This window comes from Amblyraja radiata, chromosome 11 (assembly GCF_010909765.2).
Source record: "Amblyraja radiata isolate CabotCenter1 chromosome 11, sAmbRad1.1.pri, whole genome shotgun sequence".
Classification (NCBI taxonomy): domain Eukaryota; kingdom Metazoa; phylum Chordata; class Chondrichthyes; order Rajiformes; family Rajidae; genus Amblyraja; species Amblyraja radiata.
The window spans coordinates 60,245,840-60,273,449 of NC_045966.1; the positions used below are offsets into that span (position 1 = coordinate 60,245,840).

General features: G+C 43.9%; 1 protein-coding gene across 1 annotated transcript in view; it reads left to right on the forward strand.

Moving 5' to 3' along the window:
- The window catches only part of stk32a (serine/threonine kinase 32A), a 292,295-nt gene that overhangs the window by 148,857 nt on the left and 115,828 nt on the right, over positions 1–27,610 (forward strand). The window contains exon 4 of the mRNA XM_033029996.1: positions 6,979–7,152. Within this exon, the coding sequence (XP_032885887.1) occupies positions 6,979–7,152 (174 nt within the window). The remainder of the gene's footprint in view (positions 1–6,978; positions 7,153–27,610) is intronic.

The following is a 27,610-nucleotide window of genomic DNA, read 5'->3' on the forward strand; positions in this document are numbered from 1 at the left end:
AGAAGGCAGGAGAGTGGTGTTAGGAGGGATACAGTAGATCAGGCGGAATAGACTTGATGGGCCGAATGGCCTAAATCTGACCAGGCCAATCTGCCCACTGAGTTCATGCTAATCATAAAATCATAAGTGATAGGAGCAGATTGGTCGGCATGGACTCGGTGGGCCGAAGGGCCAGTTTCTGTGCTGTATCTAATGTCTAAAGATGATAAAACTGTGGAATATAAAGGGTATGTGGTTCCTTGTTAGAGGTTACTTGTGTTTTCTGCCACTCCTCATCACATGAATGAATGGTGTGGAATACAGGCATATATTTATTTTTTTATTTATTTTTTTACACAGAGAGTGGTGAATCTCTGGAATTCTCTGCCACAGAGGGTAATTGAGGCCAGTTCATTGGCTATATTTAAGAGGGAGTTAGATGTGGCCCTTGTGGCTAAAGGGATCAGGGGGTATGGAGAGAAGGCAGGGATGGGATACTGAGTTGGATGATCAGCCATGATCATATTGAATGGCGGTGCAGGCTCCAAGGGCCGAATGGCCTACTCCTGCACCTATTTTCTATGTTTCTATGTCTATATTCACCAAGGCAATGTACCCTTGAGGAGCACACTCTATATGTGGGACGGCAAGGTGGCACAGCGAAAGAGTTGCTGCCTTACAGCTCCAGAGACCTGGATTCAATGCTGTCTGTACGGAGTTTGTGCGTTCTCCCCGTGACCTGCGTGGGTTTTCCCCGGGCGCTCCGGTTTCCTCCCACATTCCAAAGACGCACAGGCTTGTAAGTTAATTGGCTTTGGTAAAAATTGTAAATTGTCCCGAGTGTGTGTAGGATAGCGTTAGTGTGTGGAGATCGCTGGTCGGTACGTAATCGGTGGGCTGAAAGGCCTGTTTCCGTGCTGTATCTCTACACTAAACTGTAGTAAACTACTCTATCATAAAGTCAGGAGTTGGGCATTTGTGAATACAATTAAAGATTGTGAAGCCTTGTGATGAAGGGAATGTCATTGAATAAGCAAGCAAAGATGATTCGGCTATGGATAATGCCCTGAGGAGATCCTGCAGTGACGCACCGGTCTTGTGATGGATGATGTACGTGGTACAACACCAGTGCTTTAAAGGACTTATCAAACAGTATTTTCTTTTCATAAAGTAGAGATGACTCTGCCAAATCATATCATGTTTCTTCATGTGACTGCTTATCACATGGAGTTATGGAGTCATAGAGTGATACAGTGTGGAAACAGGCCCTTCGGCCCAACCTGCCCACACTAGCCAACAATGTCCCAGCTACACTAGTCCCACTTGCCTGCGCTTGGTCCATATCCCTCCAAACCTGTCCTATCTGTCTAACTGTCTCTTTAATGATGGGATAGTCCCAGCCTCAGCTACCTCCTCTGGCAGCTTGTTCCATACACCCACCACCCTTTGTGTGAAAAAGTTACCCCTTGGATTCCTATTACATCGTTTCCCCTTCACCTTGAGCCTATGTCCTCTGGTCCTCGATTCCCCTACTTTGGACAAAAGACTCTGTGCATCTACCCGATCTATTCCTCTCATGATTTTGTACACCTCTATAAGATCTCCTCTCATTCTCCTGCGCTCCATGGAATAGAGACCCAGCCTACTCAACCTCTCCCTATAGCTCACACCCTCTAGTTCTGGCAACATCCTCGTAAATATTTTCTGAACCCTTTCAACTTGAACAATATCTTTCCTATAACATGGTGCCCAGAACTGAACACAATATTCTAAATGCGGTCTCATCAACATCTTATACTACTGCAAAATGACCTCGCAACTTCTATACTCATGGCATCTATACTCATAACATCTTAAATAAAATGTTTTCACATTTTCCCGCACAGAAGATGTCAATGTTAAGTTCCATGCCGTTCCTCTCCTGGTTTGACTTGTTGCTTTTACATTTGCTATTTCTAATCCACATGAAAATTCTGGGAGATCAAAATGCACATTCCCATATTTTATGCAGCTACTTTTTTTAAACCTGATCATACAGAGCATCAGATTCAGGAGAGTTGGCATTATTTCCTCGTTAATATTAATTGCTTTAAATTTCTTACTGCCGTTACATTCTTAATTAAGGTCATAAGGTTATAAGTGACAGAAACATAGAAACATAGGTGCAGGAGGAGGCCATTTGGCCCTTCGATCCAGCACCGCCATTCATTGTAATCATGGCTGATCATCCACAATCAGTAACCCGTGCCTGCTTTCTCCCCATATCCCTTGATTCCACTAGCCCCTAGAGCTCTATATAATGCTCTTTTAAATTAATCCAGTGAATTGGCCTCTACTGCCTTCTGTGGCAGAGAATTCCACAAATTCACAACTCTCTGGGTGAAAAAGTTTTTTCTTATCTCAGTTTTAAATGGCCTCTTTATTCTTCGACTGTGGCCCCTGGTTCTGGACTCGCCCAACATTGGGAACATTTTTCCTGCATCAAGCTTGTCCAGTCTTTTTTATAATTTTATATGTTTCTATAAGATACCCTCTCATCCTTCTAAATTCCAGTGTTTGTATGCCCAGTCTTTTTAATCTTTCCTCATATGACAGTCCCGCCATCCCGGGGATTAACCTCATGAACCTACGCTGCACTGCCTCAATCACAAGGATGTCCTTCCTGAAATTAAGAGACCAAAACTGCACACAATACTCCAGATGTGGTCTCACCAGGGCCCTATAGAACTGCAGAAGGACCTCTTTATTCCCACACTCAAATCCTCTTGTTATGAAGGCCAACATGCTTTCTTCACTGCCTGCTGTACCTGCATGTTTACTTTCATATAGGAGCAGAATTTGATAGGAGCAGAATTAGGCCATTCGGCTCATCAAGTCTACTCCGCCATTCAATCATGGCTGATCTATCTCTCCCTCCTAACCCCATTCTCCTGTCTTCTCCCCATAACCCCTGGCACAAATCAAAAATGTATTTATCTATCTCTGCCTTAAAAATTCTCATGTCTGTTGCATCCTTTACAATCAAGATAGACACTAAATATATTTCATATATCTTTGCAATTTTTTGATCACATTTATCTTTTCTCCTGCCTGCCATTAATAGATTCACAGTCTGATCACTAATCACTACCTTATGCAGTTCAAATAGTTCTTGTGCACTACTTTGCAATGGGATTGGCACCAGTGGCATGGTGACAAGCTCTTGTGTTTGATTGCCAATCTCTGCAGCTAAGATAATTAACCAAATTACAGTAAGGTACAATTTTGTTGAGTAAATATGCCTTCTGCAATCATTTAAGATCATGGTGAATGCACTTCAGATTGTCTTTTTGTCATTTCACACATTATCCATTTAAATTCGTAACAGTTTCAGTACATTTCAATACTTATTCAAAATTAACCAGTATCAAATGAGGTTTGAGATTAAGGGAATACATTTTTCTAGATTGGAAACTATGTGGAACAAATTGCTCGTAAAACCTGATGATACCATGGTAATTAGCACATTCCAACGGGAGCTGCATAAATACCTGGAGTCGAGTTATATAATTCAGGGATGTCAACTGGGATGAAGAACATTATTACTGTTCTGTCTGTAGCAATATCACCAATGGAAAGTAGCTGGTGAGGTAAAATTAAATGTAAGTGTAGGAGGGTTTTGCTCAAGTATCTTCTGGAGACCGGAGAAGAATTTTACTTGGGAAACAAAATTGATGCAGATAGTGAAAAGGATGGTACGTGAGATTGGTAGGTGAAAGAATCCAAATTATTTATGCTCATTTCATATTCTTGAGTGCTTAATACCACACTTACTGACCAAGTCCTATGTGAAGATAGTGTGTGTGCGTATGTGTACTGTGCATGTGTTTGTGAGAGTATGTTGTGTGTGTATACTTAATTGTGTTTGTGTGTGTTGTACTAATGTGTGTATGTACTAAATTATGTTTGTGTGTGTGTGGGCGTGTTTGTGTGTATATATATGTTTTGTGCATGTGTGTGCGTGGGTGTTGTGTGTGTGTGGGCGTGTTTGTGTGTATATATATGTTTTGTGCATGTGTGTGCGTGGGTGTTGTGTGCGTGCTTGTTTTCTATCAACTCACACCTTGTTTTTATCTTTGCAAAGGAATAGTTTTCATTCATTAATCCCACAATCCAACGAAAAGATCATGAGGTGATATGCACTTTAGGTTGTTTTGAAAGGACCTCCTGTCTCAAGACATGTCGCGGGGTGAATCCTGTATGGTCGTGAGTAGTTGCCCAAAGAATCATACCTTTTTCTGGTCGCCGCTGGATTTTCAACATTTTGAACATTTTCGGCGACCTGCTGCGACTATGATGGGTGCCGGCAAGTCGCCGAAAAAAATTGTGTAAGACGGACAGGCCCTTTAGGCCTACAGAGTTTGACGAGCTTTCTCACTGAGGGCATTTTCTGGCTGTGCTTTTCCCCATGTTTATAAAGAGAGTAATCACAATGCATTAACACCAGCTAATTACTTTTGAAACTGAACTCTGTAATGATGGAACTGATTGTGACCATGGGATAATCAAAGTTCAACTTGTGCAAGGTGAAGTCACTCCGGGAATTTGTGTCTTTCTCTGGTACTATACAAGTCACAACTTCTCTACCGTTGAAATTCACAATTCGCAACTTAATCCTTTATGGGATTTTCATCTGTGGCCTTTGTCCAACAATCTGCCAATCAAAGCCCCCCCCCTCACTTGTATTCACCTGTTGCCTGCCATACCCTGTTCTGGCCCTCTCTTTTCCAGCTCTCTTCCCCCTCCTCCACAATCAGTCTGAAGAAGGGTCCAGATCCAGAACATCACCTATCAATGGTTTTCAGAGGTGCTGCCTGACCCCCTGAGTTACTCCATCAATTTTTACCTTTCTTTGGTACTTTCCCCCTTCTCTTTCTTCCCAAAGACCACCCCCTCCCCCTAGCTCCCCCCCCCCTCCTCTCCATTGTCCTCCCCTGGACCTGGCTGACCTTGCACGGACCTCTCCCTTCACCCTCCCTGCATCCCTTCCAATGGCTACACAGTTCACAACTTTTCTCCTCTCGAGTTTCACAATTTGCATCTCTTTATCCTTTCACGGTTCACACCTGTCTTTTCATTCAGAAACAATGAACTGCAGATGCTGGTTAATACATAAAAAGCAACAAGGTGCTGGAGCAACTCAGGTCAAGCAACATCTCTGGAGAATGTGGATTTGTGACTATGTTCTCCAGAGATGTTGCCGGACCTGCTGAGTTACTCCAGCACTTGGTGATCTGTCTTTTCATCTCTCGCCCTTGTCCAACAATTTGCCTATCAAAACCCCCCCTCGCCTGCCATTACCAGCCACGCTCTGTCCTGCCTCTCCTTGCTCCCCTGCAATCAGTGTGAAGAAGGATCCCTTGTACCTTGTACCTTGTAAAGAGTCCACCAGGAAGTTGGACAATTTTATACCAGACAATTGTTACATTTTTATCAAGCCAATTAACCTACAAACGTGTACGTCTTTGAAGTGTGGGAGGAAATCGAAGATCTCGGAGAAAACCCACACAGGTCACGGGGAGAACGTACAGACTCCGTACAGACAGCGCCCATAGTGGGGATCGAACCAGGAACTCCGGCGCTGTATTTTGCTGTAAGGCAGCAACTCTACCGCTACGCCAATGTGACTGCCGACTCAAAACCTATCAGTGTTCTCTGGAGATGTTACCTGACCCGCTGAATTTTTTGTCTTTCAAACTGAAATTAGCTTTGCTTATTTCAAAGTGGTCTAATTGGCTCATTAGTTTGTTTGTTGCAGCTCTAGTTCTTTTCAAGATGACTTTTAGCTTTGGTTGTGATGGATGCCACTTGGGATTAATGCGGAGAACTAGGTCATTCCTTACAGCTGGCTTTCGTATCAACCTCTTCATCAATTCTACCAACAAAATCTATTTGTTTCTCCCTTGTGCACTGACCTTGTGTTTCTTTGAATGTACTTGAGCTACTAAACTCAACTCATGGTTTGTGAATTCCTCTTTTGAACTACACTCTGGGCAAATAGGTTTTGCCTGAATTTAGTTTAGAGATATAACAAGGAAACAGGCCCTTCGGCCCACCCTGTCCATGCCAAACATTGATCACCAGTTCACACTCATCCTACGCTATTCCACTTTCGCATCCACTCCACACACACTCGGAGCAATTTAAAGAGGCCAAGTAACCTACCCAGTAACTAAGGCCAAAAACCGCACGCCTTTGGAATGTGAGAGGAAACCGGAGCACTCGGAAACCAACCCGGTCACAGAGAGAATGTGCAAACTACACACAGACAACACCTGGAGTCAGGATTGAACCTGGGTCTCTGGCACTGTGAGGCAGCAATTCTACCAACTGTGCTACTGTGCCACCCATAATTCTCTATTAGCTTTATCCGATTACATTCATAGTGCTGTTTAAGAAAGAATTGCAGATGCTGGAAACATCGAAGGTGGACAAAAATGTTGGAGGAACTCAGCGGGTGAGGCAGCATCGATGGAGAGAAGGAATAGGCGACGTTTCTTCAAGTCAAGTCAAGTCATTTTTATTTATATAGCACATTTAAAAAACAACTCCCGTTGGCCAAAGTGCTTTACATTGGTATAAGAATAGTGTAACAAACAACAGTGGTTCATAGATTAAATACAAACATCACTACATACATAAAGCCCTCGCTCAGAGGACGCCAAAAAAGGCTTGGGAGTAGAGATGAGTTTTAAGTCTCGACTTAAAGGAGTCGATGGAGGGGGCAGTTCTGATGGGAAGAGGGATGCTGTTCCACAATCTCTCCATAGATGCTGCTTCACCCGCTGAGGTCCTCCAGCATTTTTGTCTACATTTATAGTGCTGATTTTCCTACTTCCACATACATTGGAACATTTTCGCAGTATTTACTCTCTGAGGTCTTCTCATAAACCTATAGGGCTCTAAACAGTTTGCTGTACTGCAGATGTCAGTAATTGCAGTTTATACCCCATCTTTCAGGTATTCCTTTCAAGATGAGGAGGACATGTTCATGGTGGTCGACCTTCTTCTCGGTGGAGACCTCAGATATCACCTGCAACAGAACGTTCACTTCAAGGAAGAAACTGTGAAACTTTATATCTGTGAGCTGGCTCTGGCTCTGGACTATCTGCAGGACAGGCACATCATTCACAGGTTAGTCATTCAGGCTGTGGACGATCTTCTTAATTATAAATGAAGTTATCCTTTGTGCAGTGTGCTCACCTTTGTAATGTGATGAATTTCACTTTTGATTTTCATTATTATTACCTGTAATCATCTGTAGTCAACGCAATAGAATGATTGTGATGATAACTGATAAAAAATCTACAGTGCGCTTTAATGACTGACGAGTTACAAGCATTTAAAAGTTACAAGTTAACGAGTTACGTTAAAAGCATTGTCCAAAGCAAAATATTTTCATGTTATTCATTAAATTACTTTGCTGAATCCACCTTTTCAAAAGTGCATATTATTTGTGCAGTGTCTCAGCACACTCAGCCAAAGGGAACCAATCTGATCCTGGAAATTATTGTTCACAGTGAAATACACGGCCAATGTTCTACCATTAGGAAATACATGGTCAAAAGTCATTTCTAAGTTCCAGGTTGAAATTGCATGGTGCAGTTTGTGGGTGTATCGGTAGAGCTACTGCCTTACAGCGTCAGAGACCCGGGTTTGATCCTGACTAAGGGTGCTGTCTGTATGGTGTTTGTACATTCTCCCCGTGACCTGCTTGGGTTTTCTCCGAGATCTTCAGTTTCCTCCCACACTCCAAAGACGTAGGTTAATTGGCATGCTATAAATGTTTTTAAAAATTGTCCCTAGTGTGTGTAGGATAGTGTTAAAGTGTGGGGATCGCTGGTTGGTGCTGACTCACTGGGCCGAAGGGCCTGTTTCCGTGCTGTATCTCTAAACTATTCTGAACTTGATAGCTTTCACCTAATGTAATCCATATAAGGCATGTATATTAATATAGAGTTTCATCTGGGCATGTTGAAACTTCTCAATGCTACTGTAGGTCAGTATTATTTTGGTTCATCAGTTTAGAGATATTTGCTTTGATTTCACCTTTTTAAACAGTAGACATCTGAATCTACATTTGTACGGCCCTTTTAATGGTGACACCTATTTAGTTAATATGATTTGAAATACTGCTGATGGCAAGTATTCAGAAAGATCTGGGTATACTCAAACAAAAAAGTCGGCATGTAGGTACAACAAATAATTTGGAAGTGAAATGGAATGTTTATGTTTATTGCCAGAGGAAAGGTGTACAACATTTTTAGACGTGTACAGGAAGTATAATTTGAAGAAGTGTATCATCCTTATTTAAGAAGCAATTATGTTTGTTTTAGAGGCAATGGCAAGAGGGTTCAGTAGAGTGATTCACAGGAAGAAAGAGTTGGCATAAGAGCAAAGGCTGAATAGATTGTGCCTAAGATAGACACAAAATGCTGGAGTAACTCAGCGGGACAGGCAGCATCTCTGGAGAGAAGGAATGGGTGATGTTTCGGGTCGAGACCATTCTTCAGACCTTTGTGCCGAAACTGTCTGTAGTTCAGAAGACCGAGAGGCAATTTAATCAAACCTATAAGATTTTGAAAGGGCATGACGGGGTTGATGCGGTGAAGATATTTCCCAAGGGAACCGGAAACAAGGAGGAATAATTTTGGTTAAAGGCAGGAAAGTGGAGTTGCCGGCCAATGATCAGAACATCCATGAAATGTCATCGCACGATTGAACCTTGCTCAAGGGAGCGCACAATGTTGACCTTCTGCTCCCAGACCTGTTGAAAAGAAGATGGGAAATGTAGGTCAGCTGGTCTGCATCAATGGTGGAGAAGATTCGTATTACCTGTGTGGTGTCAGGACACTTATAAATTACATGATTCGTCAAAGTTAAAACAGTTTTATGTAAGAGAGGTTGTGGCTATCAATGAATGGAGTGTATTTTGATTCCCAAAAGGCACTTGTTGAAATGCTCTATTTTATTTTACTTTAGTTATAGTTTATTGATACAGTGCAGAAACAGGCCCTTGGGCCCACAGAGCACGTGGCGACCAGCCATCCCCATTACAATAGCACACACTATACACTTCGGGCAATTTCCAATTTTTACTGAAGTGTGGAGTGTGGGAGGAAACCGGAACATCTGAGGAAAACCCATGCAGTCACGGGGAGAACGTACAAACTCCGTAGAGACAGCACCCATAGTCCAGATCGAACCCGGAACTCTGGCGCTGTGAGGCAGCAACTCTACTGCTGCACCACTGTGCCGACCTTTTATGTAGGATTATGCCACTCCGAAAGGACATATGGTATTGAAAATATGTTTTACTATGGATAGGGCATTGGTTAACTGATTGCAAACTGAGTGAAGAAATAAGTGGACTATTTTTAAGGCAAACTGTAATTTGCGGAAAGCCATGGATTACTCTGCTGGGTTCCCAACTATCTAAAACCTATGATAATGACAAATGAGGGGACTATATGAGTTGGAGATGATTGTGCCCCCATCCACTCTCTTCCCTTGCTCTTCTAAGTGGCAAACGTTGTAGATCTACTGTCAAAGGAGCCTTGGGGATTTGTGGCAGTGTACAAACTACAGCCACATTTTGTTAGTAGTGGAGAGCTCAGATGTTCTGTTGTGAGTGCCAGCCTCATTATTGAGGTCAATTTACAAGAATGGGATTTGTAGCCTTAGTTGTATAATTAAGTGAGAATGCTGCCAATGAAGCAGACTACAGCGGAATCTCTTCCATTAACTCTGTGACTCTGAGCAGTGGTGGGAATAGAGGAGCAGGCATCAAGTGCAGTTGTTTAAAATAGACAGCACCCCTAGTCAGGATGGAACCCGGGTCCCTGGCGCTGTAAGGCACCAACTCTACCGCTGCGCCACGATGTCCCCTATCCATGTTCTCCAGAGATGCTGCCCGACCCACTGAGTTACTCCAACCATTTGTGTCTTAACTTGGATATGTTGATGGCAACAGTGTTATTCAGGTGACAAAGGAAACCTAATAGAAGATATCAAAAGGCATGCTGAATCAGAGGCAAAAACTTGTGGTTGGAAGAATCCAACTTTTAAAATGTTGACCATTAATTGACCAAGTTTTAAAACCTAACTATGGATTTGCCTGGTGACTTTTACTCATTTGCCTCCTTATTTATACAGTACATCTGCTGGAATATAGCAACCACTCTGGTGCTAGTGAATATGACACAATCAGATTATTGCCGCTTTTGCAATTAAGTGATTTTTGAGTATCTTTTAAAGCATTGGAAAAGAACTCTGTTCATTTATAATTTGCTATAAACATTAAAAATGCTGGAAAGAATCACCATGCTGTGTAGCGTCTGTGGAGGGAGTGAGACAGTTAATATTTCAGGTTTATCTGAAGTTAATCCAAGTATCCTTCAACATTGAGCTGTGATGCATGTGCATCAATAATTACAGTCCTTTACATAACAGCAACTTACATTGCGAATAGTTAATTAATTTTGTTGTTGGTTTTATCTCACTTTGATCCTGAAATATAATCATCTGATGATTGTGAGCTAGGGTGAAGTAGACATGCTTTGACTAATTATCGTCAGGTTTCTTCTTTATGCAAATTCAAAATCATGCATGTGGTTTTACAAAATGCCAGCTGACTGCTGATTAAATCACAATTTAAACGAGTCACACAGGTTAACTTTAAATTTGCTTAACACCTACAACATTGGCAACACTGGTGGATTCTTGACCTCCAGGCCGGTTCTTGAAAGTAAATAATTTCATTTTGCACTCTGTGAGGTTCAGAGATCTTTGGAATTAGGAGCTGCTGAGGAGTATCAGAGAACTCCCAGGATGGCTTCTGACATCAGTTGTTAGCAAGGCTTCTGGATGGTTTAGAGCAGAATGGTAATAAAATCCTGTCCAGACTTCAACAGCAGAGAACATTTATTTGCTGCCTGTACATGTATCCTAGTTTCCAGAAAGAGCATACACTCGCTCTTGTGTTGGAAGGAACTGCAGATGCTGGTTTACACCGTAGATAGACACAAAGCACTGGAGTAACTCAGCGGGACAGGCAGCATCTCAGGAGAGAAGGAATGGGTGATGATTCAGGTCGAGACCCTTCTTCAGACTGAAGTCCCGAAATGTCACCCATTCCTCCTATCCAGAGATATTACCTGCCCCACTGAGTTACTCCTCATTCTGTGTCTATATACACTCATTCTTTCTGTGCTCACTGACTAGGGTCACCTCGCTTTGAAAATGTATGTTTCTGCTTTGAAATCCATTCATGGCCTTGCCAATCCCCATAGGTTCTCCAGTCCACAGCTGCCTGAAATCAGTGCATTCCTCTAATGCTGACCTCAAATTGTCTTCCTCTACCTTGTAGAATACAAAACAGGAGGCCGTTCAGCCATCAGGCTCATGCTGGCTCCCTGCACAGCAATCCGTTGGATGCTAGAAACATGAAATAAAGTAGAAAATGCTGGAAGCAAACTTGTATTGTTATGTGAGGAGAGTCAGAGGCTGAAGGGAGACCTGCTAGAAGTTTATAAAATCATGAGAGATATAGATAGGGTAGACAGTCAGAATCTTTTCCCAGTGTGGAATGTCGAATGCTAGAGGCCGTAGATTTAAGGTGAGTGGGAGAAAGTTTAAAGGAGGTGTGCGTGAGTTTGTTTACAGGAAGAGATTGGGTATCTGGAACAAACTGCCAGGGGCGGTGGTGTAAGCAGATAACATAATGGCGATGAAGAGTCTTTTTGATAGGCACGTCACTATACAGGGAATGGAAGAATGTGGATTCCACTGTATAATTTGCTTCATTGGCAGCATTCTCACTTAATTATAAAACTAAGGATACGTCCCATTCTTGTAAATTGACATCAATAATCTGTCTGTGTTTCTATCTTGTACCATTCTATCTTTTCTGTTTTCAAAAGACCAATGTTTTCAATAGACCAAACAGCATCTGGGAGAAGAGAGGCTGATAACATTTCAGGTCAAAACTGTCAGAACTGAGAATGAGAGACTTTATTTTCCTTCTGAGCAACTTGTCCTCTCTCATGAGAGTCAGAGCCATTCAGCATGGAAGTGTCTTCAGCCCACCATGTCTCCATTGTTCAGTCCTGATGTTGGGTGCTGTCTGTGTGGAGATTGCACGCTCTCCCTGCGACTCTGTGAGTTTCCTCTGGTTTTCACCCACTTTCAAAAATGTGCTGGGTGGCAGGTTAATTGGCAACTGTAAAATTGCATGTATGTGAGTGGTAGGGGAGCTAATAAGAATGTGGGAAGAATAAAATGGGTTAGAGTAAGATTATCAAAAGAATTGGTGATTGATAGTTGGCATGGACTTGATAGACCCGAAGAGCGTATTTTCACACTGCTTCTCTCTAAGTCCGTGCCATCCATCAAGCGCCCATTTAGTTTAGATTAGTTTAGTTTAGGTTTATTTTGTTCAGAGATGCAGCACGGAAACAGGCCCTTCGGCCCACTGGGTCCACGCTGACCACTGATCACCCCCTTCACACGAGTACTCTGTTATCCCATTTTTGCATCCGCTCCCGACACACCAGGGGCAATTTACAGAGGCCAATTAATCTACACACCCGCTCATTGTTGGGATGTGGAAGGAGACTGGAGCACCGAGAGGAAGCCCACGCAGTCACAGGCTGAACGTGCAAACTCTGCACAGACAGCATCCGAGCTCAGGATCGAACCCGGTTCTCTGGCGCTGTGAAGAAGTAACTCTATCAGCTGCACCACTGTGCCACCCCAAATTTAAACCAGCTCCATTTTCCATCACGAGTCAACCTTCTGTGCATTTGCAATTCATGTGCTTGTCTGAATATTTCATTTATTTGTGCCATTTTTTAATGAGTGCTATTAATTTTGGCAAGTTAATATCAGTTTTCAGGGTATCCTGGATGCACTCTTCCTTCCCCACTGACACCAAACATTCAGCATTGTCATCTCAAAATCTCAACATTATCCACTGCCCAGTGGCTCAAATTGCTCCTGACTGCACCCTTTTTTCATACATAATTATAAAATCCATTTTGTCCATTGTGAATATCTCAGAGATTTCTTTTAATTTTCTCCTTGTGTAATTCCTATCTCTCAGTTGCCAGTATCTGCAGAACTTCTTGCCTTCCTTTTCAGCTTTCTGCTCTCCCAAATCTCTTCAGATGTCCCAAACTCTCTATTTCTAGTGGCCAGGATCCATCGTCCCGAGTTGGACCAAAGTGTTCAGTATCACCATTTATTTTTAAATATCTTCAACAGCTCTACTGTGATTTTACAAGATTTGGCAGTTTACCTGAGGTTAGGATCGAACCAGGGTCTCCAGCACTGTGAGGAGGCAGCTCTACCAGCTGTGCAGGCAGTTATTTTCTCTGCCTCTTCCTAACATGTTTTAGATTTCTTTACTCCAATCTTTTTCCTAACCGTTGTATTGTCATGGGCGCAATGGCTGCCATGTCACACCATGCCAATCGGTTCCTTATATCCTGCCACTGTCATTGTGTGTGGAGTCGTTCTTCATGAATGGCAAATGGAGTTCAATAAAGATAAGTGTGGTGTTGAATTGTGGGTAGTCAGGACCTTCACTGTGTATGGTAGGGCACGGAAGAATCTAAGAATGCCGGTAGATAGTTCCTTGAAAGTGGTGTACAGTTAGATGGGATGGTACATTGGCCTTCAGGATACTGAGTATAGAAGTTGGGACCAAAGATAGACACATAAAGCTGGAGTAACACAGCAGTTCAGACTCCATCTCTGGAGAAAAGGAATAGGTAACGTTTTGGGTCGAGACCCTTCTTCAGACTCGAGTCTGTTATGTTACTGCTGTATAGGATGCTGGTGAGGCTGCATTTGGATTATTGTGTTCAGTTTTAGTCACCCTGCTATAGGCAGGATGTGATTAAGCTGGAAAGAGTGCAGAGAAGATTGATGAGGATGTTGCCAGGAGCCTGAGCTATAGGGAGAGATTGGGCAGGCTCAGAGTTGATTCCCTGGAGTGCAGGAGACTGTGGGTGTACAGGATCATGAGGGGAATAGACAGGGTGAATGCACAGTCTTGTACCCGGGGTAGAGGATTCAAGAAACAGAGGACATGGGTTTAAGGGGAAAGATTGAATAAGAACCTGAGGGTTGCCTTTTGCACTCAGATGGATACAGTATATGAAATGAGCTGCCAGAGGAGGTAGTTGAGGCAGATACAAAGCATTTTTTTTTAAGATATTTGAATGAGTTCATGGATAGGAAAGGTTTAGAGTGATATGGACATAATGCAGGCAAATGGGACTAGCTTAGATGGGGCATCTTGGTCAACACGAACTAGTTGGGCTGAAGGGCCTGTTTCCATGCTGTTTACAGGGCATCACACTCCACCAGTCAAACATGTCACACATCACACTCCACATTTCCACCTCTCCTCCTGCTCTAATGTTATAGACAGGCATCTCACATTTCTCCAAGAAACATAGAAACATAGAAAAATAGGTGTAGGAATAGGCCGTTAGGCCCTTCGACCGTTCAATATGACCATGGCCACAGTCTTAGAATAAACGGGAGGCCATTTAAGACTGAGGAGAGAAAAAACATTTTCACCCAGAGAGTTGTGAATTTGTGGAATTCAAATCATGGCCAAATCACTGGATGGATTTAAGAGAGAGTTAGATGGAGCTCTTGGGGCTGGTGGAATCAAGGGATATGGGGAGAAGGCAGGCACGGGTTATTGATTGGGGACAATCAGCCATGATCACAATGAATGGTGGTGCTGGCTCGAAGGGCCGAATGGCCTCCTCCTGCACCTATTTTATATGTTTCTATGTTTCTATGTTTCTATGGCTGATCATCTAAAATCAGCACCCTGTTCCTGCTTTTCCCCCCATATTCATTGATTCCTTTAGCCCAAAGAGCTAAATCTAACTTGAAAATGTCCAGAGAATTGGCCTCCACTGCCTTCCGTGGCAGAGAATTCCACAGATTCACAACTCTCTGGTTGAAGAAGTTTTTCCTCATCTCAGATCTAAATGGTCTACCCCTTATTCTTAAACTGTGATCCCTGGTTCTGGAATCCACCAACAATGGGAACAATTTTCCTGCACCTAGCCTGTCCAATCCTATAAGAATGTTATATGTTTCTATAAGATATCCTCTCATCCTTCTAAATTCCAGTGAATACAAGCCCAGTCAACCCATTCTTTCATCATCTGTCAGTCCCACCATCCCGGGTATTAACCTGGTGAACCTATGTTGCACTCCCTCAATAGCAATAATGTCCTTCCTCAAATTAGGAGACCAAAATTTCACACAATACTCCAGGTGCGTTCTCACCAGGTACAACTGCACCTCCTTGCTACTAAATTCAAATCCTCTCGCTATGAAGGCCAACATGCCATTAGCTTTCTTCATTGCCTGTTGTACCTGCATACTTACTTTCAGTGACTGATGTACAAGCACACCCAGGTCTCATTGCACCTCTCCTTTTCCTAAGCTGGCACCATTCCTCTCCCTTTTAATTACCGTGCATCCTATATAGAGTCATAGAGTTGTATAGCAAGGAAACAGGCCATTCAGCCCACGTTGTCCATGCTGACCAATTTGGCATACTGGGCTAGCTCCATTTGAATTTAGTCAATAGCCCTCTAAACTCTTCATACACATATATCTGTTTCAAATGTTGTTATTGCATCCACTTCTATAGTTTCCTCTGACTGCTCATTCTAGATACGGAATACCCTCTTAGTGAAAACGTCACCCCCGGGCTCCCTCTGAAATCTCTCCCCTGTCATCGTAGTCTACACCCTCTAGTTTTGGAATCTCCTACCCTGGGAGAAAGATTGAGAGCATTCACTTTATCGATGCCCCTCATGATCTTCTACACCAAAATAAAGTCACCCCTCAGCATTCTATTCTTCAAAGAAGCGTGGTTGTTTCAGAAAAAGCACCTTTTCTGATTATTATCCGTTTTTCCCCTGTCGCTTTGTCATATTACAATTATTTTCCTGCTGAGAGCCTCTTCTCACTCAATGTATTCATTTTTAATTCAAGAGCCATAGCTCAGGCTCAGCTGCAGCCCAGCTACATTATTTTGGAACCTGTGGCAGCGTTCTGTGAAATCATACCTTCCTTCCCACGCCACTCCACACCAGGGCGGAACATGGGCGCAGCGGTAGAGTTGCTGCCTTACACTGCCAGGGACCCGGGTTCCATCCTGACTACGGGTGCTCTCTGTACAGAATTTGTACGTTCTCCCCGTGACCGCGCGGGTTTTCTCTGGCTGCTCCGGCTTCCTCCCACATTTCAAAGACGTACAGGTTTGTAGGTTGTTTGGCTTGGGTAAATATTGTAAATTGTACCTATTGTGTAGGTAGTGTATGGGGTGATAGCTGGTCAGTGCGAACTCGGTGGACCGAAGGGGCCTGTTGACGCACTGTATCTCTGAACACTGTATCTCTAAATCAGGCGGTCACAGTGGCGCAGCGGTAGAATTGCTGCCTTACACTGAATGCAGCACTGGAGACCCAGTTCGATCCTGACTTTGAGTTGTCTGTATGGAGTTTGTGCGTTCTCCCCGTGATCTTGTGTGGGTTTTCTCCGAGATCTTCGGTTTCCTCCCACACTCCAAAGACGTACAGGTTTGTAGGTTAATTGGCTTGGTAAATGTAAAAATTTTCCCTAGTGGGTGTACGATAGTGTTAATGTGCGGGGATCGCAGGCCAGCTCGGACCCAGTGGGCTGAAGGGCCTGTTTCCGCGCTGGATCTCTAAACTAAACCAAACTAAACTAAACCACTTCTTCACCCATGTGTTTCCCCTCCACACCTTGTCTAAAGCACCTATATCAAATTTGAACACCTTCCCTGTGACGTTATTGCATGCATTAGATGTTGCTGGAGCTGCAAGGCAACGATATAAATCATTCCGTGAAGCCTAAATCAGCTATGTAGATTTATTCTGGGTGTGTCGCTATCAAAGTTGTCATTTTGCTAAAGGTTATATTAATCAGCCGTTACCATATCACTGGACTCAGAACAAAACTCTATAAATATTGCCATTGCCCATAGAGTTGGCAGCAGATGTTCTGAATACACATTAATAACCAAGCTTCCATTTGGTTTCTGTTATTAAATAATCTGGCTGATGCAGGAGTATCTTGGGTAACAGTATTTTTCCAAATATCAACGGGCACATTCTGTAGTCATTATGTAATCATCATTGTAGTCGATCCACAGTGTAGTTTATTGTCACGTGTACTGAGGTACAATGAAAAGCTTTCGTTGCGTGCGAACCAGTCAGCAGAAAGACAACACATGATTACAATTGTATTATCTATTCGCAATGGTAATTTCTCTACAGTTCAGGACTGCTCTCAGGTTGTGGTAGGATGATTCAGTTGCTTGATAATAGCCGGGAAGAAACTGTCCCTCAATCTGGAGGTGTGCGTTTTCATACTTCTATACCTTTTGCCTGCTTGGAGAGGGGAGAAGAGGGAGTAGCCAGGGTGCGACTCGTCGTTGATTATGCTGCTGGCCTTGCTGAGGTAGTGTGAGGTATAAATGGAGTCAATAGAAGGGAGGTTTGTTTGTGTGATGCTCTGGGCTGCTTGATTGCTGTCGGCTGGAAGCAGTGTGTAAGTCGCAAAGCTGAAGGATGGGGTTTTAACATGCTGGCGAATAAACTATCAGAGCCTTGGTTTAATAGCTCATGAGCAATGGCAACAAAAAACAAATATAACACACTTGCTTATGGAGGCATGCAAGGATGTGTCTGTCAATGACAACAACAAAAAATGCTGGAAACAGGCCAGGCAGCATCATTCAATTGATTGAAAGATACAGCAAGGAAACAGGCCCTGCAGCTCACCGAGTCCATGCCAACCATCAATCACTCTTTACGCTACACAGTCCAATTAACATACAAAGCCGCACATCTTTGGGAGGCAGTGTTATGAAGCGATGAGGGATTTCATACCCAAAGATTTGAATGATGACCATTCCCTCCGCAACTCCCTGGTTAAGTCATCCCTTCCCACCCAAACCACCCCCTCCTCAGGTACTTTCCCCTGCAACTGCAGGAGATACACCTATCCCTATACCTCCTCTCTTGACTATGTCCAGGGACCTCTACAGTCCTTTCAGGTTAGGCAGAGGTTCACTTGCACCTCCTCCAACCTCATCTACTATATCCGTTGTTCAAGGTGTGGACTGTTATACATCGGCGAGACCAAACGTAGACTATCATTCCGCTGAACACCTTCACTCAATCCGCCTGGGCCTACCTGATCTCCCGGCTGCCAAACACTTTGACTCCCCTTCCCATTACAGCACTGACCTTTCTGCCCTGGGTGTCCTCCATTGAGGTTTGATTTCTCCAACTTCAAGTAACCTTTGCAACCCTCTCTCTCCGTCCGTCCCCCACGTCATTTTACTTGCTTCAAAGTCGTCTTGTTGAGTCTCATTGTCTGCAACTCATTGTCACCTAGTCCACAGCTAGCAATGGCCTGTCTCCTTTATCATCATTACTTTTTTGCATATCTTTTGTTCATTTGTTCTATATCTCTCCATATCACTGTCTACGTATATCTCTTGTTTCCCTTCCCCTGACTCTTAGTCTGAAGAAGGGTCTTGACCCGAAACGTCACCTATTCCTTTTCTCCAGAGATGCTGTCCGACCCGCTGAGTTACTCCAGCTTTTTGGGTCTATCTTTGGTTTGAATGTTGAAGCCGGGATGTTTCAAGGAGCCAAAGCTGGTTGGGAGAAGATTCAATCACCGTGGTGTATGAGATCATGTTCCCATCAACTATTGATTCAGAGGCCAGGAGATACAGAGTCAAGCTGGTGGCTGAAAAGTATAGGAGCGGTTTGAGGAACATAATTTTTCAGAGAGATTAGTTTTTATCTGGAACTCACTCCTTTTAGGATGCTGGAAACAGAATTCACTCTCAGGAAATAAAAAAGCACCGGGAGAAAATAATTTTGTGGGCTATGAATAAAGAATGGAATAATGGGATGGCTAAATTATTCCATAAGGAGCCAATACGAAGTTCATGTTGAGATGGCAGGGTGGATAGTTCATGAGTTGGCACTCTCCCACCATGCTCATGCATGACCTTTAGTTTAGTTTAGAGATACAGCGCAGAAACAGGCTTTTTGGCCCACCGTGTCTGCGCCGACCAACAATACCCACATATTAACACTATCTTACACAAACTAGGGACAATTTACATTTATACCAAGCCAATTAACCTACAAACCTGTATGTCTTTGGAGTGTGGGAGGAAACCGAAGATCTTGGAGAAAACCCATGCAGGTCACGGAGAGAACGTCTCCTTCTTCTTGCGTATGGCGTGCTGAGCATAAAGTTGTAGGTCAACTTGTTCTATTTGATCATTTGTTTGTGCACGTCGGGTTGATTGCATTTGTCGAAACAGGGTGGACCACGTGAAGGTTGAAATCTCCCACCCCGGGGAGAAGGTAAAAACTCCGTACAGACAAGCGGCCGTAGTCAGGATTGAACCCGGGTCTCCGGCGCTGTAAGGCAGTAGTTCTACCGCTTCCTCTACCTCTACTCCACCATGCCGCCCACTCTCTGTTTGATCCTGATGCATTGGCCTCAAGGTCCACAATACCATCCCTGCTTTGAAGGATTAAGGGTCAGAATTGTCTGGAGTCCATAGGCCTGTTGTGTTTTGTAAGGAGCCTTTAAGCACATCCTTGGATCATTTCATGGTGGTCTCATTCCATTACAGGGTTGTGAATAGTGTGACCCAGGGTAGATATGTCAAAAACTAGAGAGAATTGCTTTAAAGTCAGAGGGGATGAAGTTCAAAGGAGACATGTTGGGCAAGTTTTTTTACAGAGAGCTTGGAACGTGCTGCCAGGAGTAGTGGTGGAAGCAAATGTGATAGTGGCATTTTAGATTGGCACATCAATATGCAGGGAATGGAGGGATATGAATTATGCAGAGCCAGAGGATATTGCTGAAGTAATATGTGCCTTCTTGAGAGTGAACACACGGGAAGATACTTGCCTGGATGGAGTTCTTAGGATCTGCGCGGACAGTTAGTAGGAGTGTTCCTGGACATCTTTCATCTCTAACTACGCCGACCTGTACAGATGTACACAAATGATTCATGAAGACCACTATCATCCTGGTGCCGAAGAAAATCAAGATCTCATGACTTAATGACCACCGTCCAGGTGCCTTGACGCCCACCATCATGAGGTGCTTTGAGAGGCTGGTTATGACACACATTAAATCCAGCCTATCAAGCAGCCTAGACCCACTGTGGTTCACCTACCGCCACAAAAGATTAAGAGCTGTGTCATCCCCCGGCCCTGCACTCATCCCTGGAACACCTACATAAGAAGGACACCGACATCAGACTCTCATGCATCGACGATAGCTTTCAATACCATTATCCCAACCGAGCTCATCGCCAAACTCATGGAACTGGGTGTCAACACTCCCCTCTGCAACTGGATCCTCGACTTCCTGACCAACAGACCCCAATCAGTGAGCATAGATAACAACACCACCTCCAGAATAGTTGTCAACCCCGGCGCCCCACAAAGATGCATTCTCAGTCCCCTGCTATACTCTCTATACGCTCATGAGTGGGGAAACTGCTAGAATCAGTTATTAAAGATGGGATAGCAGCACATTTGGAAAGTGGTGAAATCATTGGACAAAGTCAGCATGGATTTATGAAGGGTAAATCATGTCTGACGAGTCTTATAGAATTTTTCGAGGATGTAACTAGTAGAGTGGATAGGGGAGAACAAGTGGGTGTGTTATATCTGGACTTTCAGAAGGCTTTCGACAAGGTCCCACATAAGAGATTAGTATACAAACTTAAAGCACACGGTATTGGGGGTTCAGTATTGATGTGGATAGAGAACTGGCTGGCAGACAGGAAGCAAAGAGTAGGAGTAAATGGGTCCTTTTCACAATGGCAGGCAGTGACTAGTGGGGTACCGCAAGGCTCAGTTCTGGGACCCCAGCTATTTACAATATATATTAATGATTTGGACGAGGGAATTGAATGCAACATCTCCAAGTTTGCGGATGACACGAAGCTGGGGGGCAGTGTTAGCTGTGAGGATGATGCTAGGAGGCTGCAAAGTGACTTGGATAGGCTGGGTGAGTGGGCAAATGCATGGCAGATGCAGTATAATGTGGATAAATGTGAGGTTATCCACTTTGGTGGCAAAAACAGGAATGTAGATTATTATCTGAATGGTGGCCGATTAGGAAAGGGGGAGATGCAACGAGACCTGGGTGTCATGGTACGCCAGTCATTAAAAGTAGGCATGCAGGTCCAGCAGGCAGTGAAGAAGGCGAATGGTATGTTAGCATTCATAGCAAAAGGATTTGAGTATAGGAGCAGGGAGGTTCTACTGCAGTTGTACAGGGTCTTGGTGAGACCACACCTGGAGTATTGCGTACAATTTTGGTCTCCAAATCTGAGGAAAGACATTCTTGCCATAGAGGGAGTACAGAGAAGGTTCACCAGACTGATTACTGGGATGTCACGACTTTCATATGAAGAAAGACTGGATAGACTCGGTTTGTACTCGCTAGAATTTAGAAGATTAAGGGGGGATCTTATAGAAACGTACAAAATTCTTAAGGGGTTGGACAGGCTAGATGCAGGAAGATTGTTCCCGATGTTGGGGAAGTCCAGAACAAGGGGTCACAGTTTAAGGATAAAGGGGAAATCTTTTAGGACCGAGATGAGGAAAACATTTTTCACACAGAGAGTGGTGAATCTCTGGAATTCTCTGCCGCAGAAGGTAGTTGAGGCCAGTTCATTGGCTATATTTAAGAGGGAGTTAGATGTGGCCCTTGTGGCTAAAGGGATCAGGGGGTATGGAGAGAAGGCAGGTACAGGATACTGAGTTGGATGATCAGCCATGATCATATTGAATGGCGGTGCAGGCTCGAAGGGCCGAATGGCCTACTCCTGCATCTATTTTCTATGTTTCTATGTTTCTATGAGCGTATGGCCAAATTTGGCTCTAACTCCATCTAAAAGTTTGCAGATGACACCACTGTGGTGGGCCAGATGAAGACCAATGATTAGACGTAGTACAGGAAGGAGATAAAGAACTTAGTTACATGGTATCAGAATACAAAATGGTGATTGAGAACCTTGCAACTTGATTGCTGAGAGAATGGAGTGGCTGGGCTTGTATACTCTGGGGTTTAGAAGGATGAGAGGGTATCTTATTGAAACATATAAGATTATTAAGGGTTTGGACACGCTAGAGGCAGGAAACATGGTCCCGATATTCTTCGGAGAAGAAGGGTTTCGGCCTGAAACGTTGCCTATTTCCTTTGCTCCATAGATGCTGATGCACCTGCTGAGTTTCTCCAGCAATTTTGTCTACCGCTGTTTCTCAGACGATCACATGATCACACAAACAACTTCCCTTCTATTGACTCCATCTGCACTTCCCGATACTTTGACAAGGCAAGCAGCATAATCACGGACCAGTCTCATTCCGGCCACTTCCCTCCCTCTCCATCAGGCAAGAGATAAAGTAATTTGAAAATGCACACCTTCAGGGATAGACAACTCCTTGCAGTTGAATTACCAGAGTATCCCCTTCTGACAACAATTGCAATGAACCAGATTGGTTCCCTGGTCCATTGTTAGGCATCCTTGACCTAGCCCATCGTAAAAGATAGTACATCAATCCTGTGACCACAATACATCACTATTTCTTGTTGTTCCATGTTGCTGTTAACACTTGCATTAAAAAACATTCAAAATACATTTGGACAGGTACCTTGATAGGAAAGGTTTAGAGAGATATCATCCATACGTGGGCAGGTGAGACCAATGTAGTCGGCGTGGGCAAGCTGGGCATAATGCATCACTATTAGTAGCTTGTTTCATGTTCTTGTTAACATTTACACTTGAATCAACTCATCCTATCACTGCCGAGGGTCCTATAATGTGTTTCCAGGGAAGTGTCTCATTTTAAATTGCATTCTATTTAGTTTTACTTCTTTGAGGCTCTTGGTGTCTTCTGGGGAATGAGAACACTTCAATGTACTCATCCATCAGTTAACCACAAATTGCTTTCAGTGTTTCTATGAAATGAAACTGCCATGATATTGTTCAGTATATTAGTAGATGAACTTCACATTTTCTCCATGGCTGCAACCCTGTTTGGCATTAATTGTTTATCTCCACACAATAATGTGGAGACTGTCAGCCGTGATTGAAGGTATCGATAGGGTAGACAGTCAGAACCTTCTTCTGGACGCAAACAGGCCTTTCGGCCCAGCTAGCCCATGCCGACCAATGTGCCCCATCTACATTGTTCTCATCTGCCCACGTTTGGACGATATCCCTCTAAATCTCTCCTATTGATGTACCTGTCCAAATGTTGTTTAAATGCTGCTATAGTTTCTGCCTTGACTACTTTCTCTGGCAGCTCATTCCAAAAAGTCACCTCAGATTCGTGAAAAAGTCACCTCATTTCGTGAAAAAGTTGCCCCTCAGATTCCTATTAAATTTTCCCCCCCTCACCTTAAACCTATGTCCTCTGGTTCTTGATTCCCCTACTCAAGGTGCAGTGATTGGAGGGATATGGAGCATGTGCAGGTAGTTGAATTAGATGTAATGTTTGGTACAGGCATCATGGGCCCAATGGTTGGTTCCAGTACTGGACAATATATCTGGCCCACACATAAAGCCCCATATCTGACCCCCTGGACTTAACCTATTACGTTCAAGACCACAGGTGCTTATCTAATGCAGTAATTTTTTATGGGGCACTTCACGGACCAAATTTTGTATAACAAAATTTGCTACATCCATTGGCTTCTTGTTTTCTAACATGCTAGTTACTTTGTCAAAGAAGTCATCAATTGGTTGAACCCAATTTCTTATCCATAAAATTATACTCACTCAGCTGTATAAGTATTCTGTTACTATTTCCTTCATTTTCCTAACAAACTGTCCTGAAGTCATTTTCACCCACAATATTTTCAGTATTTTGCTGTCTTCCTCTCAGCTGGGACTTTTCTGAAATGCAAAGATTTGATTTGATTTGATTTAATTTATTGTCATTGGCTTCAATGAAGAGACAACAAAATTATTTTTCCCATACAGTCATACAAAAAAAAAGTAAAATAAACACAAATCACAGAACACGGTAGTCCACAACACAAACATCCCCACAGCGGCACCAAAGTACCCCACTGTGAGGGAAGGAACCAAAGTCCAGTCAACCTCCTCGCCGATGTTCCCCAATGTTCACCCGTGGTCGGTGCCTCCTGAACCGTAGTTCAGGCCCTCTCGCCAGGAACCTCTCGTCGGCCACCTTCCACCAGAGTCTGCGGCTCCCGATGTCCACAGGCCGCGAGAGATTCGCGCTGGTGACCCCCGGCAAAGGGTCCCAGGACTCCGCGATGTTAAAGTTAGCGCCGCCCGCGCTGGGAGCTCCGCACCCACGGCTCCGCGATGTTGTTGCAGCGGCCCAGCACTCCGGAGCTCAAAGCGGCGATCCCAGGAAGGCCTTGCCCGCTCCGCGATGTTTCCAGCACTTCGCCGCAGCTGCTGAAGCTCTGGTCCGGTCCCAGCAGGAAAGGCCGAGCCAATCCAGCTGGTAGGCCGCGAGGGGGGGGGGGGGGCGAGGATGCGACTCGGATAATAGCCGCATTCTCGCCAGGAAGCGACTGAAGGATGGTTTCGCCCTTACCCTACCCGCTTCCCCCCACATAAAATACCGAAAAAAATAAAATAAAATAAAAAATCACACTCTAAACATAACAAAATAAAAAAGACAGCCTGACCGTGTGCAGAGGCAGCTAGCAACAGCGCCACCAAAAGTCCAATAACTATATATTTAAGCTATAATATTCTATTTAATGTGATCTTGCGAATACATAATATTTTCTGTGGTATTCATAACACAACAATGATAAAAATATATTTGTTTTGATTGCACCTACCAACATGCATACATTATTATATTACAGTTAATATGTACCGAGGGCAAATTTTTGTTCCAATGCTCCACATTCCCAATTACTTTTACATTGAAGTGATTGAAATCCAAGTGAAGTTTAAATGGCATCAGAAATATAAAACCTCCGGAATGGTTGATATTCATTACGTGGTTGGTTGGAGTCAGTATCAGCACAATTACTATATTAAACTTTGAACCTTCAGATGTCCTGGTTCAAGCTAAAACTAAAGACAAATAATAACCTCCTCACACATTTCCCTGCAAGTATCTCTGTCACTCCTTTAAAATATGCCCCTTCTTTGAACAAGCTCTTAAACATCGCATCTGAATCAGTTTCCATCTGATTACACCCCTTGAGGATGTTCATCTACGTGTTCAATGAATAAAACAATGAGATTGGGGACATTTCTATTCAACCTGTCAAAGGAATTTGGGGGGGGGGGGTTAGAAATAGTCAGTTAGGTAAACAAACATAATAGTTGAGTGGCAAATTGTCTATTGGGGAGAAGGCAGGCACGGGTTATTGATTGGGGACGATCAGCCATGAGCACCATGAATGGCGGTGCAGGCTCGAAAGACCGAATGGCCTCCTCCTGCACCTATTTTCTATGTTTCTAGGTTTCTATGTTTCTAACTGACAATAGTGCTACCTTCCCAATATTTAACTGAAGGAAATAATGGGTTATTTCTCTCATCCTTCTAAACCCCAGAGTATACAAGCCCAGCCACTCCATTCTCTCAGCAATCAAGTTGCAAGGTTCTCAATCACCATTTTGTATTCTGACACCATGTAACTAAGTTCTTTATCTCCTTCCTGTATTACGTCTAATCATTGGTCTTCATCTGGCCCACCACAGTGGTGTCATCTGCAAACTTTTAGATGGAGTTAGAGCCAAATTTGGCCATACGCTCATATAAACATAGATACATAGAAAATAGGTACAGGAGTAGGCCATTCGGCCCTTCGAGCCTGCACCGCCATTCAATATGATCATGGCTGATCATCCAACTCAGTATCCTGTACCTGCCTTCTCTCCATACCCCCTGATCCCTTTAGTCACAAGGGCCACATCTACTGTAACTCCCTCTTAAGCATATATGTTGTGACAGACAGCCTGACACCTTGCATGTCCTTTTAATATTACACTTATCCCATCCCCCTGAATATTCCGGATTAATAATTTAAGGTTTTGTCAACTAATTACAAGTCAGGCTAATTACAAATCAACAACATTCGCCAACTCTGAAACACGAAGCACTGAGCATTGTGATCAGGACATCACGGACAACTGGCCTCAGTTCCCCGCTCACATCTGGCAGTGCACTCTGTCTGAACCAGGGGCTGCGGAGCGTTTTTTAAAGTGGAGGGGGGGCTAAGCGATCACTCGCCTTGGGGGCACCCGGTGAGGGAGTGGAGCAACCGAGTGGGGAGTGGGTGTGGGAGGGGGGTGCCCCCCCCTCCCCACCCACGGTAGGGACTTTTTGAAATTTGATGTATTAAAATCATGTTTTAGTGCATTGTAGAAGTATGATTTCAATGTTGTTTGTTTGAAGTATTTTTAAGAGGTAACTTTTTAAGGGGAAACCTTTTCCACACAAAGGGAGGTGGGTGTATGGAACAAGCTGCCAGAGGAGGTATTTGAGGCAGGGACTATCCCAACGTTTAAGAAACAGTTAGACTGATACATGGATAGGACAGGTTTGGAGGGATATGTCCAAAAGCAGGTAGTGTAGCTGGGACATGTTGGCGGGTGTGGGCAAGTTGGGCCGAAGGGCCTGTTTTCACACTGTATCACTCTATGCCTACATTATACCTCCACCATGCATGAATGCTTCAAAATCAAGTGGCCGAGTTTTATTGTGATATACTCAAGCATAGAAACCTAGAAAATAGATGCAGGTCATTTGCCCCTTCGAGCCAGCACTGCCATTCAAAATGATCATGGCTGTTCATCTAAAATCAGTACCTCTTTCCTGTTTTTTCCCCACATCCCTTGATTTCGCTAGCCCCAAGAGCTAAATGTAACTCTCTTGAAAACATCCAGTGAATTGGCCTCCACTGCCTTCTGTGGCAGAGAATTCCACAGATTCACAACTCTCTGGATGAAGAAAGTTTGTCCTCATCTGTCTTAAATGGCCTACCCCTTATTCTTAAACTGTGTGACTCCTGTTTCTGAACTCCCCCAACATCGGGAACATTTTTCCTGCTGTTACATTAAGTGAAAATCCAGCAGGCAAGCAGGATGCTTTCTCCAACCACCCCCATTTGAAGGCCACTATCTTCCACCGCTTCTACCCAGTGCTTGGTACCTACTTCCAGCAGCCACTGGTTATCCTCCAGGATGCACCGAGCCACAGCCTGGTCCATGCTGGTCACCAGGGCAAATTTGGCACAGAGACTTTCACTGCAGCGGCGCAATGCCTCCGATGGCCTGGGACTCTTGCCACGGCTTAAGCTGCAGTGAGCGACTCGCCAGCCCCCCAAACACTCGCCAGCCCCGGCTCCCCAGCTGCATCTGCCCCCGCCGCTGCTTCTGCTTCCATCCCTCTCACCGCCCCGGTTCTCCAATTGCCCATGCAGTTGATATTAGTTTTGAAATTCTCATTGATCACAGAAT